General features: G+C 38.3%; 1 protein-coding gene across 1 annotated transcript in view; it reads left to right on the top strand.

Moving 5' to 3' along the window:
* The window catches only part of VLDLR (very low density lipoprotein receptor), a 95,027-nt gene that overhangs the window by 26,473 nt on the left and 41,590 nt on the right, over positions 1–26,964 (top strand). Inside the window, exons 2-4 of the mRNA XM_053702541.1 lie at positions 16,329–16,448; positions 17,486–17,608; positions 21,650–21,772. Of these exons, the coding sequence (XP_053558516.1) occupies positions 16,329–16,448; positions 17,486–17,608; positions 21,650–21,772 (366 nt within the window). The remainder of the gene's footprint in view (positions 1–16,328; positions 16,449–17,485; positions 17,609–21,649; positions 21,773–26,964) is intronic.

The raw sequence follows: 26,964 nt of genomic DNA on the forward strand, positions 1-26,964 counted from the left end.
ACCTTTAGTAATCCTGGAGATGGTACTACCGGAGTGCTTGAGAGCTGGTATATGTTCATTGATGCTTGCAAGGAGTGTGAAGGCTGGCTGTACAAACCCTAGTATAAATTGCCATAGCATCCTCAGTAAAATGAGGTTGGCAGAGAACTCGTGAAATCTCGGCTTTCTGTACTGCTTAGTGATGTGGAGCTCAGACTATATACTCTCTCAATTTGCCACTACAGATTATGCTGAAGGACCATACTAAGCCTAGTTCTGTAAATGCTGTATGCAAATGTTTCTTGTATCTGCAGTCCCAATGGCTCAGTCGGGAACTGTATTTTATAAGCTTAAATTGAATTTGATTTTTGCTAAACAAGGTTCACTTAATCAGGAAGCTGTAAACACAAGATGTCATTCTCAGAGTGCATGGTTTTAAAACAAACGCCATAGCTTCTTGTGGGATCTCATGTCTAACTGCTTTTGTGAATGCAATTTGTCTACTTGCCAAAACTGGCTTTTAATATACTTCACTTTATATAAGTTGCGTCTGAAGCACCCGCTTGGCAATCCTAGATCAGTCTTACAGGAGAAACTAGGTGTAAATGACATGTGGTTATAAACTTGGTTTTGATGCTAAATCTTCACCTAACCACAAATTGTAAAATTAAAGCTCTTGATTTTGTAGATAAAATTGACCTTTTCAATTAGGCATCAAGTAATTCTGCCAATCAAAACTATGCTAATAAAGTCTCTCCAAGGAGACCTTTTAATTGACCCTTTATTTACTCTTGAAAGCTCCTTAGAATTCTAGTCAACATGGCAGTGTTCTATACATGTACCACTGTCATGCTGTGCCTATTGACATAAGCTCTTTATACACATTCAAATTTGTCTCAAGACTGGCTATCTCTGGGAAGTAAATATTTGCATGGGAATGATGTTTAGTCTACCATGGAGTGTTGACTTCTGTTCACAGCCAAGGTGCAACAAATTAATATCTTAATTGATACTGTCTAAAGAGCTCAAACCCTACTGTTAACCACTATTGGTTTATGGTGCAAGTTTAACACTGACACAAAGTATTTAGGGTTTGTTTCCTCCCGGGTCTATTTCACTGATTTGACAGCAGTAAGTATTTAAAGGGACTGTCAACACTAAAATTGTTGTTTAAAAAGATAATGCCTTTACCACACATTCCCCAGCTTTGCACAACATTGTTGTTACTTTATAACATTTAAACCACTAAATTTCTGCCTTTTTTCTAAGCCACTCTAGACATGCTTTTATATTTGTTTTTCACATGAGACTGCTAGTTCATGTGGGCCATATAAATGATTGTCAACGCCAGAGGAGTTATTTATGATTTAGCACAGCACTAAATGAAAGTTGATAGATAAAGCCATGTAATTGGGGGCACTGTCAAAAGATGTTTAGATAAAAGGTAATCCGAGGTTAAAAAGTGTATTAATATAACTGATTATGAAAAACTGGGAAATGAGTAATGAAGGGATTACCTATCTTTTTTTTTAAATATACATTGTATTGTAGACTGTCCCTTTTTTGAGTTGGTCTGTGCATTTACAGTCTTGTCACCCATAGCTATAGTGCATCTTTTGATAGAGTTTAGGATTTTTAGTATTTAAGATAAAACTTTACAATATATTTTGTAAAAACATTCTGTGCATAGGAAATTTGGCCTTAAAAATTGGTTACACAAACACTTTATGGATTGTGGTCCTTTCATTGAAAGGGATACTAAAAAATTTTTTTTTTTTCAGAGCATGTAACTTTCTAACTTACTCCTTCCTATACGTTTTCTTTCTATCTTTATTTAATAAGCAGGAATAGAAAGTTTAGGAGCCAGCCTACTGGCTACATTTAGCAAACCAATAAGCAATCATTAACCCATGTTCTCAACCAAAAATGGGCCAGCTCTTGAGCTTTACATTCCTGATTTTTAATTAAAGCTAGCAAGAGAACAAAGAAATTAATAGGAGTAAATTAGAAAGTTGCTTAAAATTGCATGCTCTGACTAACCAAAGAAAATTTGGGTTTAGTGTCGTGTTTGGTTTTTTGTTTTTTTCAGACAAAAAAGATTGCAATATAAGACGTTTAGTTATGCATAGTTGAAAATCCATACAATATACTTTAATTTTGCCCCATTTTTCAGAACTGCCAACATCTGGGGGGGAAAAATTCCAGGACACTTTGCAGCAAAGCCAGGCCCATTTATGGTTTGATAGCTCCTCCCACTCAAATGACAAAAATAAGCACATACAATACTAATAGTATAATTTAGCCATACTAGTAATTTCATAATTCATGTAAATTATAATTTTTACTTATATTAAATTTGTTCTCTTGGGTACTTTAAAAAAAAAAAAAAAAAAAAATTAAAAAAAAAAATGTACAGATCCTTACGGAAGCAATGCATTACTGGGAGCTAGCTGTTTGATAGCTAGACACTTGTTATTGGCTCACCAGATGTGTTCAGCTAGTTCCCAGTAGTGCATCACTGCTCTATTATATCTAATCCCTTTGCAGTGATTAAACACATGGTTATATGCAAACCGCGTAATTATAACTGCTCTAACATTTTAAAGCATTTTCTTTTTTGCACGGTTATAGCACTTTAATGCATGTTAAATAATCAAGCTTCTCATCACCCCCTTACACTCAAGCACATAATTGGCATATGATAAATACATTTACAGCAAGTGTTACATTTTGAACCCTTCAGCCTCTGTATAGCAGAACACCATACACTAGTTTAGTTTCGATGTTGGGTTTTTCACACTGGAGTAATTTGTCTAGTTTCAGACTATTGGGGCTGCAGTAATGGAGATATAGAAAATTCATATATGTGTCAAGAGTCAATGAGCTGTTACTGATGGGATATACATTCCTACCAGGAGGTAAAGTTTTTCAAACCTCAAATGCCTATAAATACACCTCCCACCTACCTCAGTTTTAAAAAATTTGCCTCCTTTATGAGTTGGTGAAGCATGTGCTTGATTCTTCAGTAAAACTTGCTTCTAAGCATATTGAAGCCCAGTTCCCCTCATAGTACAGTGATTGTCAGAGGGAAGTGAAGGGGGTGTTGCCTGACTTATTTTATTAACATGTATTTGTATGACGCTGTGGAATCTGGCGCTCTACAGTTGGTATACAGGATAATATTTATAGGGATGAAATGGGTAGAGGGCCCTGCCGAGATTTGCACTTTCATAGTCGGCTCTTATGAAGGCTATCTATAAACAGCTGGACTCATAGGCTTACATTCTAAGTGGTTCAGGAAAGGTTAGTGTTGGTTGTATGCATCCCTGAATAGTAGTATTTTGGGAGTGCTTGAAGCTGTTAAAACTAGGGGAGTGTCTTAAGGAGCGAGGCAGGGAGTTCCACAATATGGGGGCAAGTCTGGAGAAGTCCTGTAAACAGGAATGTGAGAAAGTAACAAGAGACTGTGAGCAGAGCCAAGGGGACGGGAGGTAGAGTATCTGGAGACGAGGTCTGAAATGTAGGGGGAGCAGTGCAGTTGAGGGCTTTATGTCAGCGTGAAGATTGTGTTTAATCCTGGAGGCAAGAGGAAGCCAGTGAAGGTATTGGCAGAGGTGTGCAGCAGATGAGCCTGGCAGAGGCATTCATTATGGATTGTAAAGGAGCTAGGTAGAGCAATACAAACGGAAAGCGGATCACAGGTTGAAAAAACAAATGAGCATCTTTATTGGTCAAACATGAAAAATTAAACAAAGGTGATAAAACTACATGTAGAGAAAAATGGTCAGACTTGTTTCGGCTCACGCCTTCATCTGGTAGCTAGGTAGACCATAGAGGACAGTTGCAGTTGTCAAGACAGTAAAGGATGAGAGTTGATTAGACATTTCCTTACACAAGACAATATTTTAATTTTAGAGATTTTTTTTTTTTTAAGGTGGAAGCAGCAGGCTTTAGCCAAGGACAATGTGAGGAGTGAAGGAAAGGTCTCAGTCAAGTGTGACCCAAAGACATCGGCATGCTGGGTAGGGGAAATTATGGCATTATCAACAGTTATAGAAAATTGGGGGTGGAGATTTTGGAAGAAGGGGGGGTGGATAAGGAGTTCAGTTTTGGAGAGATTTAGCTTAAGGTAGTGAGGACATCCAAGATGAGAGATGAGACAGTGACATGGGTTAGTAAGGAAGTAGGTAGGTCTGGTGCAGAGGTAGATTTGGGTGTCATCGGCATACAAATGATGAAACCTGTGGGACTTTCAGTAACCTAATGATGATGAATAGATTGAAAGAGAAGGGCAGAGCATTGAGGTACCCAAGCAAAGTGATAATGGGGCAGAGGATGCTCCGGAGGAAGGCTACACAAAGTATGGATAGATAGGAAGAAAACCGCGAGAGCTGTGTCGCAGATGCCGAAGGATTGGGTGGTCAAGTGTCAAAGGCTGCAGACATATCAAGGAGGATAAGCAGAGAGGTGGCCTTTGGATTTTGCTGGCAATTAAGGAGGAAGAACAGCACATCTGTTTGGGGGGCACAAAGTAAGATTTGCCAAATCTTTTCCATCCATGCAATCATCCATCCAAGCACTTCAGCCACCAGAAGAAATCTTTCTTTAAAATATCTTTATTCTCAATTAGTTGGGTCCAAAAGTTTACAGGAACAACGTTTTGAGCCTACAATAGTCTGTCATGTACATGACTAAGACTATTGTAGGTTCAAAACGTTGTTCCTGTTAACGTTTGGACCCAACTAAATGAGAATAAAGATATTTTAAACAAAGATTTCTTCTTGTGGCTGAAGTGCTTGGATGGATGATTCTTTGGATTTTGCTGTAAGTAGGTCATTGGTAACCTTGACAATTGCTGTCTGTCGAGTGATGTGGATGAAATCCAGATTGCAGTGGGTCAAGAAGAGAGTATAGTGTAAGGAAATGAGACATGCATATACTAGCTTTTCAAGGAGCTTTGAGGCAAGAGGGAGTAGGGAAATAGGACAGTAGTTGGATGGGGAGGTTTGATCAAGTGAAGGTTTTTTGAGGCTAGGCATGACCAGTGCATGTTTTAGAGATGAGGCAAATATACCAGTGCTGAGGGAGAGCTTGAAAATGAGAGTATAGGGGTGAGGGTAGGATAGGGAGGGGATAGGATCAAGAGGACAGGTAGTGAGGTGGGAGGACAGTATAATGGCAGAAACCTCTTACTTGGCAACGGGCAAAAGAGCTACATTTTAAGGTTATGTTGGGTTTTGGATGCTGGAGATTTAATTTCTGATGGAGTCAATTTTGTTATTGAAGTGGCTGGCAAAATCTTGAGCTGAGAGAGAAGTTGTATTGAAGGTGGAAAACCAACATTTTGGGTTAGAGGAAAAAGTAGAGATGAGATTCGAGAAGTATTGTTCCTTATAAAGATTAAGGGCAGGATAGTAGTTCAGGATGAACTTGTAGTGAAGAAAGTCAGCTGAACTCCAAGATTTCCTCCTGTGTCACTCAGCAGTACAGGAACATCTGCGTAGGTACCATGTCAGGAGTATGCCAAGGCTGAGGTTGAGTGTGGTTTCTGAGCTATGGTAGGAGGGGCGAGAGTGTCAATGACCAATGTAAGGGAGTTATTGTGGCAGATTGGGAAGGAAAAGGAGGTGATGTGATGGAAGGGAAGAGAAGTTAGAGAGAGCTAGCGAGCTGTTGCTGATCTAATGATTTAGTGCTTCTGTGAAGTTTGGTGTAAGGGGTAGAGGAAGGGGTGGGGTTGTAGGGAGAGAAGTGATGTTGCAAGTTAGGATATAATGGTCAGAAGGGGGAGTTTGTGAAATTTGAGAGTGCATCGATAGCTGAAAATAAGAGTGAACATCTTTGAGTGGGAGAGTCAGTCCATTGACGGGCCGAAAAGAAGTGAGTTGCAGTGGGATTGTCGAGAGGGATGTTGAAGTCACCAAGAATGAGGGCATGGTGTCTCCTTAAAGGAAATAAGGAAGCCAGGCAGCAAAGTGATCTAAAAATTGAGTTGGGGAGCCAGGGGACGGTATGACTGCAACACGTGTAGAGTGGGGAGAAAATAAAATAGTGTGCTTCAAATGAAGAATATGTGGGAAGAGAAGGTCTGTATTTGTTGAAAGTAAAAATACCACCACCTTGTCTATTGCCAGACCTAGGGGAGTGGCTGAAATGGAGACCCCCATGTGACAGTGCAGCAGTGGATACTGTCTGAAGCAGAGAGCCAGGTTTCTGTAAGAGGCAAACATTTACGAGTGGGAGATATAGATCATGGATAGAAGTGAGCTTGTTGCAAACAGAGCCAGAGTTCAGGAGTGCACGGGGGTGGTGGTTTTAGATTCAAGAGAAATGAGATGGTTACCAGAGTTTTGTTTTGAAGTCTATTGAAAGTCACACATGGATGTGCAAGGCTAGGAAGTTGTGGGGGACCAGGATTAGGGGAAATTTCGAGAGCAGCTCGTATGAGCAAGAGGGAGAGTGACATGAGATGCAGCGTTTTTGGGCTGAAGTGCAAGGGGGAGAGAGTCTCTAGGAATGTGTGAAGTTCATGAATACAAAAGTAAGATGAGGTTAAAGGGACACTGAACCCAATTTTTTTCTTTTGTGATTCTGAGCATGAAATTTAAAGCAACGTTCTAATTTACTCCTATCAAATTTTCTTCTCTTGGTATCTTTATTTGAAATGTAAGTTTAGATGACGGCCCATTTTTGGTGAACAACCTGGGTTGTGCTTGCTGATTGGTGGATACATTAATCCACCAATTGAAGTGCTGTCCTGAACCAAGAAAAAAGTTTAGATGCCTCTTTCAAATAAAGATGGCAAGAGAACGAAGAAAAAAATTGCAGTAAATTAGAAAGTTGCAAAATTGCATGCTCTAGCTGAATCCCGAAAGAAAAAATTTGGGTTCAGTGTCCCTTTGAGAGAGGGACTAATAAACAGTGCAGGTGGTAAGCAGGAAGGTGTAATAGAATAAAGTAGTTTGAATATATTGAGCTTTTTTTCTTTTACACATTCCTTTTGTCTCTATAACAAACTAAGCAAACAGTGGGTAAAACAGTGTTGCAACAGAACTTGCCTTATCCCTTGTCCAATCCTTGTTCTATTCTTGTATAATTCTTTTGCCCAATTGTTAATGTCTAACTTATAAATGTACACTTAAGAGATGAACATATATTACACTATTTCTATCTAACCTGCATTGCTAACCCCTATTATAAAATAGTGGCAAAATAACCTGGTCCGAGACAAAGCCCTTATGATGACCATATCAAAGATGGTAAGCATTAAGTAAACCTAAGGGATTCATCTATGAACTGTAAGAACTTTTTAGAAATAATTAGAATATCGCATGGGCTAACCCTACATGTGCATAAATAAGGGTCTTTCCCACATGTAATAAAACATACATAGAGGTCACAAGTATAGATATTACTGAAGTTTGTAATGGCAAAGAAGGAACACATTTAAAACAGAAATGAACAATGACTTGTCTCAGAACAAAATTGGCATCTCACAATAGATAAACCTGAACATACCATTACAAAATTCTTGGAGGTAGTGTCTGGTATCTTTGCATTTATAGGCACAAACTTGTGGGAAGGGGGAATACAGAGCTTGGGGCCCTTGTTTCCAGCGAGCCGAGAAGTTTTCAAGAAGTTATGAAGCAGCGGTCTAAAGACCGCTGCTCCATAACTTGTCCGCCTGCTCTGAGGTGGTAGACGGAAATCAACCAGATTGGGTTGATTGACACCCCCCTGCTAGTGGCCAGTCTGTCAGCATTTACTTCGTATCGTCAGCTCGCACATTGTTAAATATGCCCCTATGGCTCATATTTTCAATGAATGCAGCTGATGCCAAATCTATTGTGTGTTTTTTTTTTTTTTTTGTTTAGCGATTATCCCTAAAGCGAACCATAATTTAGCTTTGCCTATGCCTAAGCATGACCAAAGTAGAAGGGACCCAAAACATAAATACCATATCAGTTACCAATATGTCATAGGAAACTAAGAACCTAGCCAACCAAATGAGTGCAATCCCACACTAGATTATAAACTGGCCACTAAACGCTCTCCTATCTGGGCAGAATAGTATACCACAAATTGATGAGATGGAAGTCCCTAAAGAGTTAAGTTGACTGGATAGAAAGGATGGAGCCAAAAGGCACTTAAATTATAGCAATGTGCTAGGGGGCTTCCTTCAATGTTATATAAAGGTATACAATCTTTAAACCACTTTCCAATTTGCTTTGTTCTCGTCATCCTTTGTTAAATCTCATACCTAGGCTGGCCTAGGAGCTGCATTACTGGGAGCTAGCTGCTGTTTGATAACTGCGCATATATGCCTCTTGTGATTGGCTCATCTGAGGTGTTCAGCTAGCTCCCAGTAGTGCATTGCTGCTCCTTAAACAAGGAAGAAAAGATTGTTTATGGTCTATATGAATTATGAAAGAAAAAATAAATTTTGGCAATCTTGTATGTAGTTAGTGAATTTAAATATAAAAAATGTAATTAGTCCAAAATGGCATTTTGAATGGCTAAAATGTAAAAATAACCAGAGAAAGTGAGAAGAGCAGATATGGATAGTCTGCTCAGGCAGGATTTCACTGAAGCAGAACATTACAAAGAGCACATCAGGTCTCTTGCTTTTCATAGCATACAGTACCCAGATCTGAGCTGCGTGGGGGATGGAAGAAATGCTGAAGCAGTTCTTAGGTGTCTAGGCAAGGACAATATCAAACTAGTGTCTACTGATAAACTACAGTTTAAAGGGACATAAAACCCAAAAAGGTTCTTCCATTATTCAGATGGAAATAAAATATTAATGTCCAATTTATTTCTTATCAAATTGCTTGATTCCCAGGTTCTCTGAAGAAATATCTAGATTGGAAGTGTGCAGATGCCTGACCCTACATTACAGGAATTAGTGCTTTTGTTAATGTATAACATTGTTGCAAAACTGCCACCATATAGTGCTGCAGACACGTGCACACATCGGCTTACAGGCCTGCTTTTAAACAAAGGATATTGAAACAAAGAATTTAATCGAAGTAAATTAAGTTTATTGCTCTATCTAAATCAGAAAAATGTTGGGTTATGTACTCTGCCCCATTCTCTACAGCCAGGCTGTTTGACCTCTAATCAGTTAGCCTATCAATTTGACCAATCACACCAATAACATACAGGCATATCTTATTGCACTAGCCATAGTTCTATCACAATATAGGTGTCTCTCCTTCACATCTAGAACACTCAAGCCCGCAAAGATTTTGTGATTTTTCTCCATGCCGGCGTGTTTTTGATAATCGGGCCTTAACTCATTAGTGAGTTTTGACCCTTTAATGCTGACCTTAGAATGTGTTAAAGGGATATATTCTACTTTAAAACCCTTTTTGGTACGTACTTTGTTAGTGATATGTGGACCTCCTCTGATCAGTGTAGTATTTTGCAAAGACTACTGCAGGATAATTTGTTTACAGGACACTACATAGAGTCCTAATATTGTCAAACTCAAACAAAACCTGCAAATACATCTCTCTACATGGAATCATGTTGCAGGCGTGGGAATCTAACATATAGAATTGAATTTTCTACTATTTCAACAATGAAAGGGATTTACATAAATCTAGCAAATCCAGATTAATTGAAACTTTCACTTTTCGTTAAAGTGAATTGTTTCAAATTCCTCAAGTATGTCTTGTTGCCAACAACTCCTCATTCTGCTGCCAACTGTCTGCATCAAACAATGCAAGAAAGAGGTCCTCTTTTTCCTGCTGTATAAAAGTAGATTAATAATGCTGCATGTGACTTTAGGATATACTGGTGGTAGAATAAGTCACACAATGACTAGTTGGTTGTGTAAAGATACTCTTATATATCATTACCTGTACTGGTTTGGCATCTACTTTATGTAGATGAGTATCTTTTGGTAAGTGTTTTATTTATGACTCTAAGCTATGGTTTGGCACTATATGTAATGTTCTAAATATGTTCAGTTTTATACTTATATTTGCCATGATTCAGGTTTATCGGTATATTTCCTTCTTACAGACTGTCTTTCATTTTGGGAACTGCATATGAGAATTATTTTTCATGTAATTGGCAAGAGTCCATGAGCTAGTGACATGGGATATACAATCCTACCAGGAGGGGCAAAGTTTCCCAAACCTCAAAATGCCTATAAATACACCCCTCACCACACCCACAATTCAGTTTTACAAACTTTGCCTCCTATGGAGGTGGTGAAGTAAGTTTGTGCTAAGATTTCTACGTTGATATGCACTTCTCAGCATTGTTGAAGCCCGATTCCTCTCAGAGTACAGCGAATGTCAGAGGGACGTGAAGGGAGTATCACTTAATTGAAAAAGATTTCCCTAACGGGGTCTTTCATAGGTTCTCTGTCATCGGTCGTAGAGATTCATCTCCTACCTCCCTTTTCAAATCGACGATATACTCTCAATTTATCATTACCTCTACTAATAACTGTTTTAGTACTGGTTTGGCTATCTGCTATATGTGGATGGGTGTCTTTTGGTAAGTATGTTTTCATTACTTAAGACACTCTCAGCTATGGTTTGGCACTTTATATGCATTTATATAATCGAAATATATGTAGTTTCATATTTGGGGAATTTAAACATTTTTAAGTTTTTTTTTTTCTTACCTGGGGTTTAGTCTGTTTTTTTTTTTTTTTTTTCAATTGACTACTTCTTGCTATTGTGGGTATTAGGGCCGCGGGTGCGTCAAATACTAAACTTTATTGCGTTATTCTTGGCGCGAAAAGTTTGACGTAACTTCGTCATTTCACCGAGACCTTTCACACGGCGGCGTCGGTGACGCGAGTCATTTCCAGTTCTTTTATTTCAATACCCCTTGTATGTTTGCCTCTTTTTGCTATCAGAGGCCTATGCTATTGCATTTTTTTGCCATTCCTGAAACACTCATATAAGGAAACAGATAACTTTGCTTTATGTGTTTTTTCTTACATTGTGCAAGATGTCCCAATCTGATCCTGCCTCAGAAGTTTCTGCTGGAACATTGCTGCCCGACATCGGTTCTACCAAAGCTAAGTGCATTTGTTGTAAAATTGTAAATTATTCCACCGAATGTCATTTGTAATAGTTGTCATGATAAACTTTTACATGCAGATAGTGTTTCCATCAGTAATAGTACATTGCCAGTTGCAGTTCCTTCAACTTCTAATGTGCATGAGATACCTGTAAATTTTAAAGAATTTGTTTCTGATTCTATTATGAAGGCTTTGTCTGCATTTCCACCTTCTAATAAACGTAAAAGGTCTTTTAAAACTTCTCATTTAGCTGATGAAATTTCAAATGACCAACAACATAATAATAATAATTTATCTTCTGATGAGGATCTATCTGATACAGAAGATCCTTCCTCAGACATTGACACTGACAAATCTACTTATTTATTTAAAATAGAGTATATGCGTTTTTTATTAAAAGTGTTAATTACTTTGGATATTGAGGTAACCAGTCCTATTGACGTTCAGTCTAATAAACGTTTAAATGCTGTTTTTAAACCTCCTGTGGTTTCTCCAGGGGTTTTTCCCATTCCTGAGGAAATTTCTGATATTTCTAGGGAATGGAATAAGCCATGTACTTTTATTCCTTCTTCAAGGTTTAAAAAATTGTATCATTTACCAGCAAAATCTATAGTTTTGGGGAAAAAAATCCCCAAAGTTGATGGGGCTATTTCTACTCTTGCTAAACGTACCACTATTCCTATGGAAGATAGTACTTCCTTTAAGGATCCTTTAGATAGGAAGCTTGAATCTTATCTAAGGAAGGCCTATTTATATCCAGGTCATCTTCTCAGACCTGCTATTTCTTTGGCTGATGTTGCGGCTGCATCAACTTTCTGGTTGGAAAATTTAGCACAACATGAATTGGATTCTGACATATCTAGCGTTATTCGCTTACTGCAACATGCTAATCATTTTATTTGTGATGCCATTTTTGATAAAAAAAAATTGTTAGATCCAAGACTTTAGCTGTATTAGCTAGAAGAGCTTTGTGGCTTAAGTCTTGGAATGCTGATATGACATCTAGATTAAATACCAAAAGAGAAATTGCAGTTCTGAGTGTTCACTATACGTGGCTATATCCGTGCTGTAAACCAGTTCCCATTAAAAGAATGATGTAAAATATACACAACTTGTTGCAGTGTCACTCTGCTATTAACACTTAAAAAATCTAGATTACTCTTTCTTTCCAAGGTAATTTATTTGGTTCTCAGTTGGATTCTATTTCAACTATCACTGGGGGGAAAGATTTTTTTTATCCTGAAGCAAAAAAACTCAAGGCTTCTAACAGAGTTTTTGTTCCTTATTCTGAAGAAAGGAACGAAAACTATCCTCCCCCCAAGGAATCTGCTTCCAATTAGAAGCCGTCCTCAAATTGGTTTCCTAAATGGCTTGGATTTATTCCAAAGTCAGCCCCTAAATCTGCATGAAGGTGCGGCCCTCATTCCAGCTCAGCTGGTAGGGGGCAGATTAAGGTTTTTCAAGGATTTTTGGATAAAATCTGTCCAAAATCATTGGATTCAGAGCATTGTCTCAGGAGTATTGAATAAGATTCAAAGTAAGACCTCCTGTGAATTTTTTTTTTTTTTCCGCTCAGGCTTTTCTGAAGTGCGTTTCAGACCTGGAGTCTTCAGGGATAATCATGCCAGTTCCTCCTCGGGAACAAGGTTTTTGGTTTTATTCAAACCTATTCATTGTACTAAAGAATTTTATTCAGACCAGTTCTGGATCTGAAAATTTTGAATCGTTATGTAAGAGTACCAACTTTCAAGATGGTGACTAAGGACTATTCTACCTTTTGTTCAGCAAGGACATTTTTCCACAATAGACTTGCAGGATGCATACCTTCATATTCCGATTCATCCAGAACACTATCAGTTTCTGAGATTCTCTTTTCTAGACAAGCATTACCAATTTGTTGCTCTTCCATTTGGCCTAGCAACAGCTCCAAGAATCTTTTCAAAGGTTCTTGGTGCCCTACTATCTAATCAGAGAACAGGGTATTTCGGTGTTTCCTTATTTGGACGATATCTTCGTACTAGCTCAGTCTTTACGTACTGCAGAATCTCACACAAATCAACTAGTGTTTCTTCGGAAACATGGTTGGAGGATCAATTTACCAAAAAGTTTCTTGATTCCTCAGACAAGGGTCACCTTTTTAGGCTTCCAGATAGATTCAGTGTCCATGAGTGTCTCTAACAGACGAGAGACGTTTAGTCTGTCATTCCCTTCAGTGGCTGTGCATGGAAGTTTTAGGTCTCATGACTGCAGCATCGGACGCGATCCCCTTTGCTCGTTTTCACATGAGACCTACAGCTTTGCATGCTGAATCAATGGTGCAGGGATTATACAAATATATCACAATTGATATCCTTGAATCCCATTGTACGACACTGACATGGTGGATAGATCACCATCGTTTGGTTCAAGGGGCTTCTTTTGTTCGGCTAACCTGGACTGTGATCTCAACAGATGTGAGTCTTTCAGGTTGGGGAGCTGTTTGGGGATCTGACAGCACAAGGGGTTTGGAAATCTCAAGAGGCGAGATTACCAATACATTTTTTAGAACTATGTGCAATTCTAAGGGATCTTCAGTTTTGGCCTCTGCTAAAGAGAACCGTTCATTTGTTTTCAGACACACAATATCACAACTGTGGCTTATGTCAATCAGGTTAGGACTTGCAGTCCCCAAGCTATGAAAAGTATCTCGGATACTTGCTTGGGTGGAATCCAGCTCCTGTCTAATCTCTGCAGTCCATATCCCAGGTATAGACAATTGGGAAGCGGATTATCTCAGTCGCCAGACTTTACATCCGGGAGAATGGTTTCTTTACCCAGATGTGTTTCTTCATATGTGGGGGCTTCCAGAAATAGATCTGATGGCTTCTCATCTAAACGGGAAACTTCCCAGGTATCTGTCCAGGGATCCTCAGGCGGAAGCAGTGGATGAGTTGTCACTTCCTTGGAATAATCAACCGGTTTGTCTTTCCGCCTCTAATTCTTCTTCCAAGAGTGATTTCCAAAATCATAATGGAACGTTCATTTGTACTGCTGGTGGCTCCCGCATGGCCACACATGGTCCATTTTTCCATCAGGATCTCCATACCTTCAAATTTAATGATCTAACGCCTAGTGCTTAGTCATAGAGGTTTCTCTGACTCGGTGATTAATACTATGTTGCAGGCTCGCAAATCTGTGTCTAGAAAGATTTATTACCAAGTTTGGAAGACTTACATTTCATGGTGTTCTTCTCATAAATTCTTTTGGCATTCTTTTAAAATTCCTAGAATTTTTAGTTTCTTCAGGATGGTTTGGATAAGGGTTTGTCTGCAAGTTCCTTGAAGGGACAAATCTCTTCACTTTCTGTTCTGTTTCACAGAAAAATTGCTAATCTTCCTGATATTCATTGTTTTGTACAGGCTTTGGTTCGTATCAATCCTGTCATTAAGCCAATTTCTCTTCCTTGGAGTCTTAATTTGGTTTTGAGGGCTCTACAGGCTCCTCAGTTTGAGCCTATGCATTCTCTGGACATTAAATTACTTTTTTGGAAAGTATTGTTCCTTTTGGCCATCTCTTGTGCTAGAAGAGTTTGCGTTATCTGCTCTTTCTTGTGAGTCTCCTTTTCTGATTTTTTTTTCATCAGGATAAGGCAGTTTTGCAGACTTCATTTAAATTTTTACCTAAAGTTGTGAATTCCAACAACATTAGTAGAGCAATTGTCCGTTCGTTGTGTCCTAATCCTAAGAATTCTTTGGATGTGGTAAGAGCTTTGAAATATTGATCTTACTAAAGATTTCAGAAAGACTTCTAGTCTATCTTTTCTGGTTCTAGGAAAGGTCAGAAGGCTTACGCCATTTCTTTGGCGTCTTGGTTAAAGCTTTTGATTCATCATGCTTATTTGGAGTCGGGTAAATCCCTGCCTCAGGATTACGGCTCATTCTACTAGGTCAGTTTCTACTTCCTGGGCTTTTAAGAATGAAGCTTCTGTTGATCAGATTTGCAAAGCAGCAACTTGGTCTTTGCATACTTTTACTAAATTCTACCATTTTTATGTTCTCTTCTTCAGAAGCAATTTTTGGTAGAAAAGTACTTCAGGCAGCTGTTTCAGTTTGATTCTTCTACTTATAATTTCAGTTTTTTATTAAGATTAAAACTTTTGATTTGGCTTGTGGGTTCTTTTTTCAGTGGAATTGGCTGTCTTTATTTTTATCCCTCCCTCTCTAGTGACTCTTGCGTGGAGTTCCACATCTTGGGTATTTGCTATCCCATACATCACTAGCTCATGGACTCTTGCCAATTACATGAAAAAACATAATTTATGTAAGAATTTACCTGATAATTTCTTTCATATTGGCAAGAGTCCATGAGGCCCACCCTTTTTGTGGTGGTTATGATTTTTTTTTGTATAAAGCACAATTATTCCAATTCCTTGTTGATGCTTTCGCTCCTTATCACCCCACTTCTTGGCTATTCGTTAAACTGAATTGTGGGTGTGGTGGGGGGTCTGTCTATAGGCATTTTGAGGTTTGGGAAACTGTGCCCCTCCTGGTAGGAATGTATATCCCATATGTCACTAGCTCATGGACTCTTGCCAATAGAATAACATAATTTATGTAAGAATTTACCTGATAAATTAATTTTTCATGATATAAAGAAATCCTTGTTTTTGGAAAATCTGGTCTCTGTAAATATGTAGCTTGAGACCTCAAAATATGCTTTCACTTGAGCCACACATTTGGACAGGAAAACAATAGTCTCTATTGCTGTGTTTTTAATTAGCAGTTGAGTATATAATTATTGCCCACTCCATGTTCTTGTATTGAGTCTCATTTGCTGAATTTAGTTAGATTTTTTTTTTTTATCAGTTATGTATTTTTAGCTCTGAAAATTGAGCAATGTCCAATTTTGCTACATATCTCTCCCTAAATAGCAATTATCCTATAAAGCCAAACTATGCACTAACCAAAATAAGTCTTTCAATGTGAGATAAATATATATATCAAATGTCCTCTGATAAATGATTCTCGTTTTAAATGCAGGTGTACTGGGCATATGCTCTATGCACAACAAAAGTGACTACTGTGTTGGTGGTATGTTTAACCATTCAGTGCATTGCAAAAAATTAATAGCTTCTGCATCATTGAAATGTGTCTAATGCTCTTAATTAAATTTCTGACTTTTTATATAGATCGGTGGTAGGTCTAGCATTCTGAAAGGAACTACTGGTGTTATGGTCAGCTTGCACTGTGATTTGAATCTGCATATGAAATATAAGGTTGTAAACTTTCAAATGTTCTATTTAAATCTTGCAACTGTCTCCTAGGAACAAAGGTACTGTGCGACACATCCCAGTTTCAATGTGCTAATGGGCGCTGTATAACATCAGTATGGCAATGTGATGGTGATGAAGACTGCTCTGATGGGAGTGATGAGAGCTCATGTGGTAAGGGTAGTAATCGGTATATTCCACTACAGTGTAAAGGTCAGGACAAACCTTTTTTTAGTTTTTCAGTATTTTGCATATTAATGCAAAATAACTAATGTTGGTCTAAACTTTAAACAGCTTCTGTCCTTGATGCAGGTTACATTGAAAAATACAGATATCAGACTGGTTGGAATATAATCTATTTAATGTTTTCTTTCTGTCTTGTTTCTTTTCCAAGGTAATCGGAATCCAGCTTTGTAAGGGTAGCCGTCTGAGCTTCAACTGCTCTAAGACTTTAGACAAATTTTAAAACGGAGTAAAATTATCTGTTAGGCTTTTAGATCCAGGGGTGGAAATACTATTGGTGCCGCAGCGTCACTAGGGCTCAAGTGTTGAGGGAGCCCATAGCAGCAGCCTATACCTAGGCATTTGCAGAATATGTACTGTCCTTATGCAGGGGAGCCTTATTAGTTCATTTTGCAGGTCCATCTATCAAAATCCTTATACAGAGCAGCATGTATATTACAATTTACCTTTGGGGGTAGGTCTGCTATATTTTGGAAATGCCTTTTTCTATAAAGCAAAAAAATCCCTTTGGTACATCTTAATTCTTTTCTCATAAGTGTTTTGTTTTAGTTCAGAACAGTTTTGTACTCTTCAGTGGAAAAGTAATTCTCTTTATTGGTATATCCCAGTGTGTGCCATTCTTTAAATCATGGCTTATTGGCACGTCTGAACAGCAGTAAACTGATTTAGAGCAGAGATTTAATTTTAAATCAAGACCTCATTTCTCAAAAGTCCTCATGAGACCCTATGTTTACCCCAATATCTGCAGCCTGGTAGCTGCTGAAAACTGTTCATAGCAGGTCAAAGCTACACAAAACCAGACATTAATTTTACATTCAGATTGCTTTTTGAATGAAACATAAATTTTTAAAAAGGGACTTTTATTTCTAATTAAAAAGTTAGAGGGACAATAAATCACATGTGATACTGTAGTCTACACAGCTAGTTTTAACTTTTTTATTTTTTTGTCCCCCCCTCCATCCCTATAGTAAAGAAAACTTGTACGGAATCAGATTTTGTCTGCAGCAGTGGTCAGTGTGTCCCTAGTCGGTGGGAGTGCGATGGAGACCCAGACTGTGAGGATGGATCTGATGAGATCCCCCAGCTGTGCCGTAAGTAGTATAGATTTCCTGTTTAGACTTCTGTGTGGTTTTTTTTATTGTATTTTACTAAAGTGAGATTGTCATACACATTCTACAAATAACATCTGGTGTGAAATTCAAAAACATTAAAGCCTCCATGTATGATAGGCAAATTGCCTGGTTTCCAGCGTTAGTCTATCAGCACTAGCGTGTCAGTGGGATGTGACATTTCTAAGCTTAGTTTATTATGAAACTTCTCTGAAGGATACTTGGCTGTTTGTGGGTTTTTTTTTTTGGTTTTTTTTTTTGCTGCTTGTGGCTATACAGCTTTTATATTAAGCAGTGCCACAGAACGTCAGTGTCTACATTTTAGCAAATTAATGTCTCGCGCCCCCCCAACCCCTCTACTTAGAATGCAAGCCACCTAAGGCCTGTCACTCTGGGCAAGCTACCATACTGGTCACTCAGCCATCTGTCCATCTAGCAGCGGAGTTTGTAAAGGCATTCTGTGCTTTATTTGTGATATCCTGATGAGATTGCTATAGAACATGATTAGGTTGGAGGTCTGGAATTAACACAAGTTTTCTTTTTTCAAGGACTGCATGGAATAAACCTCAGATGTGTGCTTTAAAAAAGGCTACAATTTGTCTTATGGATCATTACGCTTCAGTGTATTAAATTTGGACTTTTATAGTAGTTTAAATCCTGTGTGCAAGAGCTTGATCTGAATTAAGATATATCCGCTATTAAGCATGGCAAAAGAATAGTTTAAAAAAAATAAAAATTGCATGCTCATTGTTGGCCCTGTTTACAAGTACTTGCAAATTGTTTAGTGATGCCTCTTGAAATTCCTGGTGGAATCCATGTTCCTGATCTCCTTTTTTGTACAGATGTGCAAGTTTTTTTTTTTTGGGTGCGGGGGTCTCTTTACACTTTATATAAATTTAAATAAAAATTATTCCTGACTAGATGTGCTCAGCTAGCTCAGTAGTGTACTGCTGCTACTTCAAGTGATATGAAGTTAATGAAGCAGATTTGATAATAGAACATACAATTTTAAACTTCTGTCTGCACCTAGACCATACCTCCCAACATTTCAAAAGTCAAGAGGGACACACACCCCCACCACGGCAAAAAAATTTGAAATGTGGTGGGCGGGGCTTAAAAAATTATAAGATTAAAGTAATATAAATAAAATTCTAAATAAAGTCATATATTTTAACACTTAGGCAGCACATTAAACACAAGCTCAAACCATTGGTATGGCTATGTATTAGCCTTTGCAAAGACATTGCTAAATATTTTTATCTTAATTGGACATTTAACAATAAAATTCTTTAAAACTGCTCTCTGCATTCCCCATTAATCTAGATTCTGGCCTTTAAAGTCGGCAAAAATGCACAGTAGCACACTACATAGAACACACACTACATAGTATCCACTTATACATGCAGACACACTACATAGCATAAACTTATACATGCAGATGCGTGCACACACTAAATCATATGGGCATCTGTAATTCATTGTATAGGGTCCTAAGGTTGGCAAGCACATTAGCTGGCAGTCTGCGGCTGCCACTGTTCGTTATCCTGGTATTAGCACTGCTCATTGTATAAAACTGAAGGCATGCTAGTATCACCAGGGGTTAGACATCATCCCTACTAGAGGTAGGTTAGAGAGGTCACCATTACCTGTGGTCAGAGTGTATACAGCCTTACTCCTGCTTAACCCACACACCATTCCTTTTCCACAGGGAATCTAACAGGTTTCTAGCCCTGTGAGAGCAAAGCCAGCTGCTTCAGAGTATGGGCCCAATAGAATTTAAAATAAATATATATTTTTTTTAATGCATGGGGCAAATCGGGACAGATGGCTAGCAACCCAGGACAGGGGGACAGACCCCTAAAATCGGGACTGTCCCGCAAAAATCGGTTGACAGTTGGGGGGGTATGACACATGTAGAATCCTTAAATAACTTGTGTATACATAATGGTTTAATTTTAATTAAGTGTTGCAGTCTGGTTTCATTTTCCGCCATTACTTATGGTGTGGTTAACATAACACAATTTTCAATAGTGAAAATCGTTAACTGTATAAAACATTTGATATGCCTTTAACTTTCAAAGCTCAAGTGACATGCAGTGTGAGGCTTCAGGATCTAATTGCAGTTTGACATTGATGCAGAAAAGGAATCCATAACGTTGGATTATACCAAAACATAGGAGCAGTGTATAATGTCCATAGAAGCTGAGAAAATTCTGGCCTCTAAAACTTGACTGATTTTGTCAATCCTGGTGTAGATGTGGATCATATAGGAACTTAATATTTCTGATGTGTAGTTTATTTTATATTTTTTTATGGGCTGCCAGGTTTATAAATTGACTAATTTCTCAGCCAGGCCTGAACAAAATCTTTAGTTTTCCATCAGAAAGGCCCAAGATTGCCTTTATCTCAACTCATTCTCAGATATTCTAAAACTTCTAGTCTTGTGGTGTCAGAGCTATGGCTTAATTTTACCATCTACAGGGGGGGGGGGGGGCCTTCTCAATAGACAGGTTTTCAATTAAGAGTGGAGGATTTCCAGATGTCCTGCTGAAATGTACCCATACTAGAGCAGAGACCAGTTTTCTCAAGGTTTTAATTGCAATCTTACACAAATTATACAGCATAATCCAAGAAATGGTGCATATAAAACTAATATTTTCATGACCAAATTCTGACTTTAGAACGTCATCTGTTTTTACACCAGGGGCCTGCCTGTTATCCCTATCTGGAACATCTGCAGATGGCATACTTACTGAATGAACAATATTTTGACTTATAAATTATTTCATGCAGAGGGTAAAATGCTTTACATAGAGGAAACCTAGTGTGCAAACGGTACCAGAGACTAGAGGAAGTCAAACTGAACATTAGAAGTCAAGGATGTCAAAGGCTATGCTATTTCTTGAAGGCTAGTGCAATATATTTTAAATAACCTTCAATACAACGTTCCTTTTTCAAGTAGGGCTTAGACTTATTCCACTAGAGCTGGACAGCTAAAGCAGACCTTTGTCAAGAATTGGATTGGAAGTAGACACCATTGCTTGCTATTACAAATTTCTAATTTAATAGACTGCACCTTTTGGATATATCTATTATAATGCAGTCTTAGTGAGCCAAGAAAACCAATGAAATACAAAACGGTTCTTTCCGTACCTTGGCAATTCCGCAGACTAGATTCACCAGGATCCCTGCTTTGTGTGATTTATTTTTTTTTTCGCATCAAGAGGCAGTGATAAGGATCTTAATTTTAAACAAGATTGGGTAAATGTTAAAGGGACAGTCTAGTCAAAATTAAACTTTCATGATTCAGATAGGGCATGCAATTTTAAACAACTTTCCAATTTACTTCTATTTAATTTGCTCAATTCTTTAGATATCCTTTGGCTCACACATGTACATTGCTATTTCTTCAACAATCACACAAGGCCTTTATGTGCAGCAACCAATCAGCAGCTACTGAGCATATCTAGATATGCTTTTCAACAAGCAATATCAAGAGAATGAAGCAAATTAGATAATAGAAGTAAATTAGAAAGTTGTTTAAAATGACATGCTCTTTCTAAATCATGAGAGAAAAATTGGGTTTCATGTCGTTTAACATTGAGAAAATAACAGTATTTTGGTTTTAAATTGTGGTGTGTTTTTGTTTATGTAAAAATTATAACCCATACTAACTTTGAGAAAGCTTTAACCATAGTTGCAGATTTGTAAAGTATTTTGGGAAATGCATGGGTATATATTTAGATTTGCCTTAATTCCTGTAACGTGTAAAAACAAAATTGTTCTGCATGGTTTCAGACAGTTGTTTGATTTGTATTTCTGCCAAGGGAGATAGCATTAAGTATTCCACAAAACTTAAAAATAAAATGTCCACCTCCCTCAAATTTTGGCTTTTTTTGTTCTGTTCTTTGTAGATGTGTTTAACCGTATAACTTTGGAAAAATGGTTGACGATAAATAACTGATGGTACAGGACTTAAAATTATCAATGTTAAAAAGTGAACAGAAATACTTTGTGTTTTAGATATGAGGACATGCAGAGCCACTGAAACAAGTTGTGGTGCTCGTTCAACACAATGTATCCCTCTTTCATGGCAGTGTGATGGAGAAAATGACTGTGATGGTGCAGAAGATGAAGAGAACTGTGGTAAGTAGTTCTAGGTTTTTTCAGTCTGTTCTGACTAGTGCTAGACGTGGGTTATTTTTGTGGAGAAGGACATTTTATACTTTCCTATCAATGTTTTGAAATTGTTGAGCTTGAATCAAGTGGATGGGTGGAGCTAAGAAGCTGTTTTTTGAGGGGGTGTAATACATGTTATAGCTATTTAAATAGATGGCTTCTTAAAGGGACTCTCCAGTCAAATCTTTAAATGCACAATTACATCTTTTGATAAACACATTTACAATATACATGTGTTGCAAAAAACTTTTACTAGAAGATGAATTGCACACAATTAGTTATCCTGGACAGCACTATTCATGTTCCTCCCTGCAGTATGTGTAATACTTAAGTGTCCAGGAAAATATGGCCAAGGTGGGCAACCCTGCTTGTAGAATGTCTGCAATGAACAAATTTGAGTCTTAGCCAGATGGTACAAGTACCTTTTGGCTCTCTGAACAAGTGCTGTATTTAAGTATGCACCAGCATTTTATAAATACATTTTTCAAATGGCTTTTGTAAGAATAATTTTTGCTATAGCTAATGTTTATTACAAAAATGCTGCTTTTCAAAACTGAAGTGCATCCATGTGTATTTCACTTTTGGCTGGGATGCCACTTTAATACTAGTTTCTACCTCAGTTACCAGAGCTGTATTGTGACTGCTTCCAGACTGCATGTCATTAATCTGCATTTCCAGCAGGGTCATGATGTAGCAGTGAAGTGTAAAAATGATTTTGCTGACTGCTTTAAATTTTTATGAGCCACAGCTGACTTTGCGATATCTAATACGTAGTTGTGCCCCTCAGGGAATTGTATCTATCCAGGGTTAGAATGAGGCCATCATTGCAGGAGTAAACTGTACATGCACCAGATTGCAGAAGATAAGAAACACACTCCCTGTAGTTCTTGATATGAAATCTGGCAACTGCTTTAGCAAAATTCATTGTTTGAAATACTCGTTCTAGGTAGTAAAATCCTACAGCAATATATAAAATAGAACAAAGCAATACGTATATTTGGCTTGTATTATGCATCAGGTGGTGTGGCCATTATATGCAATTAATTTTTTTTTTTTATTTAAATGTAGGATTAAGCTCTTCTGGAAACAGTCTTACTATATAGAAGCAGTCCTGTATAGGCTGGGGTTCATCTTAAAGGGAGATAAACTGCAAATCTATTCATTCTTCAGATAGAGAATAACATTTTAAACACTACAATATACTTCTATTTAATTTGCTTCATTCTTTAGATATTTTTTCAAGAAATAGCAAAGCACATGGGTGAGCCAATACAAAAGGCATCCATGTGCAGATACTGAGCATATCTAGATCTGCTTTTCATCAAAGGATATCAAGAGAATGAAGCAAATTAGAAGTAAATTAGAAAGGAAACTTTGGGTTTCATGTCCCTTTAAGTTTGTGAGCGAATCATCATTTTAGATCTGTTACAAGGTTCCTCACCAGAATTGCAGGGAGTTAAATATAGTACCCATGAAGTCAGAATTGTATTTCAATAGTGTCAGTGATTTGGCTGACTAGTGGTGTCTCAGTGAAATTAATTTGTTAAAAAAAATTCTTCAGGTGTCAATTAATAAGCTATTTGTATTCTGTTGAGATCTATAGAAAATATAAATACCCAGAAGCAGGCAAGCTTGGGTGCAAAGCCCACAGAAAATGTTATATAAACTGTCCAGCACTTGCATGCACACAGGTAGATTAAAAGCTCTTAAAGGGACACTGAACCCAAATTTTTTCTTTCGTGATTCAGACATAGAATGAAATTTTAAGCAACTTTCTAATTTTATTTCTATCAAATTTTCTTCATTCTCTTGGTATCTTTATTTGAAATGCAAGTTTAGATGCAAGCCCATTTTTGGTGAACCTGGGTTGTGCTTGCTGATTGGTGGATAAATTCATCCACCAATAAAGTGCTGTCCAGAGTTCTGAACGTAAAAAAAGCTTAGATGCCTTTTTTTCAAATATAGCAAGAGAACAAAGAAATAGATAATAGGAGTAAATTAGAAAGTTGCTTAAAATTGCATGCTCTATCTGAATCACGAAAGAAGAAATTTGAGTTGTGTCCCTTTAATTGAAATTAGAAGATACCTGAGAGAACTTAAGTCCTGCATAAGTGAGTTTGTGCAAAAGCTTTTGCGTGTTTGGATAAGTTGGGCATACCAATAACTGCATTTGCATTGTGGTTTTCTCCAACATAGGTGTGTCCGGTCCACGGCGTCATCCTTACTTGTGGGATATTCTCTTCCCCAACAGGAAATGGCAAAGAGCCCAGCAAAGCTGGTCACATGATCCCTCCTAGGCTCCGCCTACCCCAGTCATTCTCTTTGCCGTTGTACAGGCAACATCTCCACGGAGATGGCTTAGAGTTTTTTAGTGTTTAACTGTAGTTTTTCATTATTCAATCAAGAGTTTGTTATTTTCAAATAGTGCTGGTACGTACTATTTACTCAGAAACAGAAAAGAGATGAAGAATTCTGTTTGTATGAGGAAAATGATTTTAGCAACCGTAACTAAAATCCATGGCTGTTCCACACAGGACTGTTGAGAGCAATTAACTTCAGTTGGGGGAACAGTTTGCAGTCCTTTGCTGCTTGAGGTATGACACATTCTAACAAGACGATGTAATGCTGGAAGCTGTCATTTTCCCTATGGGATCCGGTAAGCCATGTTTATTACGATTGTAAATAAGGGCTTCACAAGGGCTTATTTAGACTGTAGACCTTTTTTGGGCTAAATCGATTGAATTAACACTTATTTAGCCTTGAGGAATCATTTATTCTGGGTATTTTGATATAATAATATCGGCAGGCACTGTTTTAGACACCTTATTCTTTAGGGGCTTTCCCAAAGCATAAGCAGAGTCTCATTTTCGCGCCGGTGTTGCGCACTTGTTTTTGAGAGGCATGGCATGCAGTCGCATGTGAGAGGAGCTCTGATACTTATAAAAGACTTCTGAAGGCGTCATTTGGTATCGTATTCCCCTTTGGGTTTGGTTGGGTCTCAGCAAAGCAGATACCAGGGACTGTAAAGGGGTTAAAGCTTAAAACGGCTCCGGTTCCGTTATTTTAAGGGTTAAAGCTTCCAAAATTGGTGTGCAATATTTTCAAGGCTTTAAGACACTGTGGTGAAAGTTTGGTGAATTTTGAACAATTCCTTCATGTTTTTTCGCAATTGCAGTAATAAAGTGTGTTCAGTTTAAAATTTAAAGTGACAGTAACGGTTTTATTTCAAAACGTTTTTTGTACTTTCTTATCAAGTTTATGCCTGTTTAACATGTCTGAACTACCAGATAGACTGTGTTCTGAATGTGGGGAAGCCAGAATTCCTATTCATTTAAATAAATGTGATTTATGTGATAATGACAATGATGCCCAAGATGATTCCTCAAGTGAGGGGAGTAAGCATGGTACCGCATCATTCCCTCCTTCGTCTACACGAGTCTTGCCCACTCAGGAGGCCCCTAGTACATCTAGCGCGCCAATACTCCTTACTATGCAACAATTAACGGCTGTAATGGATAATTCTGTCAAAAACATTTTAGCCAAAATGAACCCTTGTCAGCGTAAGCGTGGATGCTCTGTTTTAGTTACTGAAGAGCATGACGACGCTGATATTAATATCTCTGAAGGGCCCCTAACCCAATCTGAGGGGGCCAGGGAGGTTTTGTCTGAGGGAGAAATTACTGATTTAGGGAACATTTCTCAGCAGGCTGAATCTGATGTGATTACTTTTAAATTTAAATTGGAACATCTCCGCATTTTGCTTAAGGAGGTATTATCCACTCTGGATGATTGTGAAAATTTGGTCATCCCAGAGAAACTATGTAAAATGGACAAGTTCCTAGAGGTGCCGGGGCTCCCAGAAGCTTTTCCTATACCCAAGCGGGTGGCGGACATTGTTAATAAAGAATGGGAAAGGCCCGGTATTCCTTTCGTCCCTCCCCCCATATTTAAAAAATTGTTTCCTATGGTCGACCCCAGAAAGGACTTATGGCAGTCGGTCCCCAAGGTCGAGGGAGCGGTTTCTACTTTAAACAAACGCACCACTATTCCCATAGAGGATAGTTGTGCTTTCAAAGATCCTATGGATAAAAAATTAGAAGGTTTGCTTAAAAAGATGTTTGTTCAGCAGGGTTACCTTCTACAACCCATTTCATGCATTGTCCCTGTCACTACAGCCGCATATTTCTGGTTTGATGAACTGATTAAGGTGCTCGATAGTGACTCTCCTCCTTATGAGGAGATTATGGACAGAGTCAATGCTCTCAAATTGGCTAATTCTTTCACTCTAGACGCCTCTTTGCAATTGGCTAAGTTAGCGGCTAAGAATTCTGGGTTTGCTATTGTGGCGCGCAGAGCGCTTTGGTTGAAATCTTGGTCGGCTGATGCGTCTTCCAAGAACAAGCTACTAAACATTCCTTTCAAGGGGAAAACGCTGTTTGGTCCTGACTTGAAAGAGATTATCTCTGATATCACTGGGGGTAAGGGCCATGCCCTTCCTCAGGATCGGCCTTTCAAGGCAAAAAATAGACCTAATTTTCGTCCCTTTCGTAAAAACGGACCAGCCCAAGGTGCTACGTCCTCTAAGCAAGAGGGTAATACTTCTCAGGCCAAGCCAGCTTGGAGACCAATGCAAGGCTGGAACAAGGGAAAGCAGGCCAAGAAACCTGCCACTGCTACCAAGACAGCATGAAATATCGGCCCCCGATCCGGGACCGGATCTGGTGGGGGGCAGACTCTCTCTCTTCGCTCAGGCTTGGGCAAGAGATGTTCTGGATCCTTGGGCGCTAGAAATAGTCTCCCAGGGTTATCTTCTGGAATTCAAGGGACTTCCCCCAAGGGGGAGGTTCCACAGGTCTCAGTTGTCTTCAGACCACATAAAAAGACAGGCGTTCTTACATTGTGTAGAAGACCTGTTAAAAATGGGAGTGATTCATCCTGTTCCATTGAGAGAACAAGGGATGGGGTTCTACTCCAATCTGTTCATAGTTCCCAAAAAAGAGGGAACGTTCAGACCAATCCTAGATCTCAAGATCTTAAACAAATTTCTCAAGGTCCCATCGTTCAAGATGGAAACCATTCGAACTATCCTTCCTTCCATCCAGGAAGGTCAATTCATGACCACGGTGGATTTAAAGGATGCGTATCTACATATTCCTATC

This window comes from Bombina bombina, chromosome 2 (assembly GCF_027579735.1).
Source record: "Bombina bombina isolate aBomBom1 chromosome 2, aBomBom1.pri, whole genome shotgun sequence".
In the NCBI taxonomy this organism is placed as follows: Eukaryota; Metazoa; Chordata; class Amphibia; order Anura; family Bombinatoridae; genus Bombina; species Bombina bombina.